Below are 3,269 nucleotides of genomic sequence, written 5' to 3'. Positions count from 1 at the left end.
TATTAGCTGTAAATGATCTGTTCTGGACGAGCAAATTGTACTTTCCCCTAGCTGTACTGCTTGGCTTATGCTGCTGCTCTCCTAGTAAAATCAGGAAAACTTAATTAGCTTGATCGATCCTTTTAAAGTAGAAGATGCATATGGTTACCCTTATATTTCAGGACAGCTGATCGGTTAATTAGGACAGCTGCTGCTTGGCTTTTTCGTCAGCAAGGGATTTGTTGAATTTTTTGGCTAAGGTATGTCCTTGGCTATGGACGACTACGTAAACCCTCAATGGTGAGTTGAGCAGGCACCTCCATTTCGTGCCTATATACATGTGTTTATCATCACCCAGACACATGCATGCATCAAACTGATCTTCGATTTCTCCCAACCTATACTGATGTCATGCATCCCCTTTGGCTGTGCCTCATGCTGATGTCTATCCTCTACAAACCTCAGGCATTCTCGCTCTCTTTCGACTTTGATTTCTCCCAACAACCGAGAGGAAACGTGGCCGCATACTTAAGCTTGCAAGGGGACACGAAATTGGAGGACGATGGGATCGAGCTGACGAAAAAAGGCTCGGAGAACAGCGTATGCCGGGCGTCGTATCTGGAACCGGTAACCATTTGGGATGAGGTCAGCGGTGAGCTCGCCAATTTCACCACTACATTCTCCTTCCAGATCTTGCCAGATCCGAACCGTACCAGTGGCGACGGCATGGCTTTCTTCCTCGGGCATTATCCGTCGGTCATCCCCGTCCCAAGCATCGGCGGCAGCCTCGGCCTATTCAGCTCCGAAACCACCAACGCGATGGGGGACAGCCGGGCCGTGGCGGTCGAGCTGGACATGTTTATGAACACGGTTTACGACAACAGCAACAACCACATCGGCATCGACGTCAACTCTCTCGTCTCCACAGCGTATACTAATACGAATCTGCCAGGGAGGAACCTGACGTCTGGCCTGGTGATGACCTGCCGGATCAGCTACGTGAGCACCACGCAGGTTCTTGCCGCTGAGCTCAAGATTGGCAACGCCAGCTACCACGTGGATTCAGCTGTCGACCTGCGCCAACAATTGCCTAGCATAGTGGCCGTAGGCTTCTCAGCGGCTACTGGTGTGTCGTCGGAGTTACACCGGGTACTGGCCTGGTCGTTCGTGTCCACCTTAAACGGGTCCCGTCGACATGGAGTACCTTCTCCTTCACCCTTTACCAAGGTAACATTGAAGATAGTAGTAGCTGCAGTAACTCTGATAGTGCTCATCATCGTCGTCGCCCGCTTTGTGTGTCTGCGGCGGCGATCCAGAAGAAAGGACAATACAAGGTACGAGACTACTCCAGCTAATGTTGCCAGAAGTTTCAGTTACCGAGAGCTGGCCGAGGCGACACACAACTTTGCCGAGGGAGGCTATGCTTGTGTTTACAGGGGCGAGCTGGCAAATCCAAGCCGATCGGTGGCAATAAAAAAGTTCAAACCAGGAACATCGTCTGCTATCTGCACGAGAGCGTTCGATGACGAGATCAAGGTCATCAGTCAGGTCAGACACCGCAACCTGGTTGAGCTAGTTGGCTGGTGCAGTGACGGGAGGAATGGCATGTTGCTCGTTTACGAGCTTGTCGCCCAAGGTAATCTTGACGAACATTTGCATGGGTCACGGAGTTGGCTGTCATGGACCATGAGGTACGGTACAATAATCGAAGATCCGTTCTACTTAACAATACTAGTGTGTGTGTGTGTCTACACACACATGCGCTATTCTACACTAATAGTTAAACTGAGCAGAATTATGGAATAAATATTCAGTAGTTCAGTAACTGGTGAGCTATTACTGGACATTGTTCAATAACTTGGTAAATTTAGTCCATTACTGGATATTGTTCGGTAACTTGGTAAATTTAGTTCATTTTTTATAATTATTTTTGCTAGTAGTAGAAGGTAGAAGGGCGTAGAATAGAATTGCCGTGTGTGCTATTCTACACCATAGGTGTAGCTACACTTAACTAATTACTGAATAAATTTTCTACTGCACGCGATTACTGATGAACACCATTTTACTGAACTTGGATGCAGTAATTCAGCAACTTGGTTCAGTAATTTCTGGTCAGTTCGGTCCATAATTTGACTGCTAGGTGTAGAATAAATGTTACACTTAAGGTGCATAATAGTATTACCTATACACACACTGTTTTGTCAAACAAAATGAACGAGACTAACATTTGGTTCATCATCGGTTGCTTTTCCTAGGTATAAAATCATCCTCAACCTCGGCCGAGCCCTGCAGTACCTGCATGAAGATTGCAGCGTTTGTGTACTGCACGGCGACATCAAATCCAGCAACATCTTACTTGACTCGCGGCATGTGGCCAAGCTAGCTGACTTTGGCTTGGCCAGGTTTATTGACCACGAAATCGAGTTAAAGACGACATGTAACCTTGCTGGAACACCAGGGTACGTAGACCCAGATTTTGTCGCCACGGGGAAGCGGAGCAGAGAGTCTGATGTCTACAGCTTTGGCATCGTTCTACTGGAGATCGTCTCCGGGCGGCGCCCGGCTGTCGTGGACCACCAAACAATGGCCACTCCCTTGCTGCTATGGGTATGGGGAAAGCACCATGGCAACGCGATCCTTGAAGCAGCGGACGCGGCTCTCAGGGAGGAATCCACCGTGGGTTATCGAGGCCAGATGGAGCGTGCGCTGCTCGTGGGGCTCTGGTGCGCACACCCCGACCCGATCCAGCGCCCACCCATCGCAGAGGCGGTGAGGGCCCTGCAGGCGAGGGATGCGGAGATCCCTCATCTGGCCCTGCCAGCGTTCATGGCAAGGCCGTCCGGTGGTTTTGCTGCTGAGGATGACAGGTCAAGGGCACTCGAGACCTCGGATGGCGGCGCCCTTTTCAACGGCCTTCCGGAGGGAACTCCAGTGGACTCGCTAGCATATATGTGCATGTCCTCTTAGTTGTACTTGTCCTGCATCATGCTGAACATATAATAACCAGTTAATTGTTGCAGAAGAAACAATGTCCTTTCTATTTATTTCCGCCCGCCCCATTTATGTGACAAATTAATTGGTTTCAATATAAGTAGATTAGTTGGGGAACGGTTCATTGATTTACTCTCACAGACATGTCAAGACTTTGAGACAACGGCATCGACAAAAATTAAATTGTGCCGCCACGAGGAAAGCAATCGGTGCACCGATTATTGAAAGTACAGATTTATGTTTTGTCAATTTCCTATTAGGCACCGATCATTTAAACCATAAAACCTAGCAGATCTACT

At 48.7% G+C, this 3,269-nt stretch overlaps 1 protein-coding gene across 1 annotated transcript; it reads left to right on the top strand.

Moving 5' to 3' along the window:
* Positions 1–420: 420 nt before the first annotated feature.
* Positions 421–2,946, top strand: LOC120701021 (L-type lectin-domain containing receptor kinase IX.1-like). Its single transcript, XM_039985194.1, has 2 exons — positions 421–1,670; positions 2,235–2,946. The coding sequence occupies exons 1-2, from the start codon at positions 421–423 to the stop codon at positions 2,944–2,946; spliced, it is 1,962 nt and encodes a 653-aa protein (XP_039841128.1).
* The last annotated feature ends 323 nt before the right edge of the window (positions 2,947–3,269 follow it).

Source organism: Panicum virgatum, chromosome 3K (genome assembly GCF_016808335.1).
Source record: "Panicum virgatum strain AP13 chromosome 3K, P.virgatum_v5, whole genome shotgun sequence".
Taxonomy (NCBI): Eukaryota; Viridiplantae; Streptophyta; class Magnoliopsida; order Poales; family Poaceae; genus Panicum; species Panicum virgatum.
Note: the sequence above shows the minus strand (reverse complement) of the source record. Positions and strands in the feature narration are given on the sequence as shown.

Excerpts from the sequence above, each read along its gene's own strand:
- LOC120701021 (XM_039985194.1), top strand. The coding sequence starts at position 421 with ATGTCTATCCTCTACAAACCTCAGGCATTCTCGCTCTCTTTCGACTTT. Across the intron at positions 1,671-2,234 it reads TGGCTGTCATGGACCATGAG|GTATAAAATCATCCTCAACC; the intron begins GTACGGTACAAT and ends TGCTTTTCCTAG.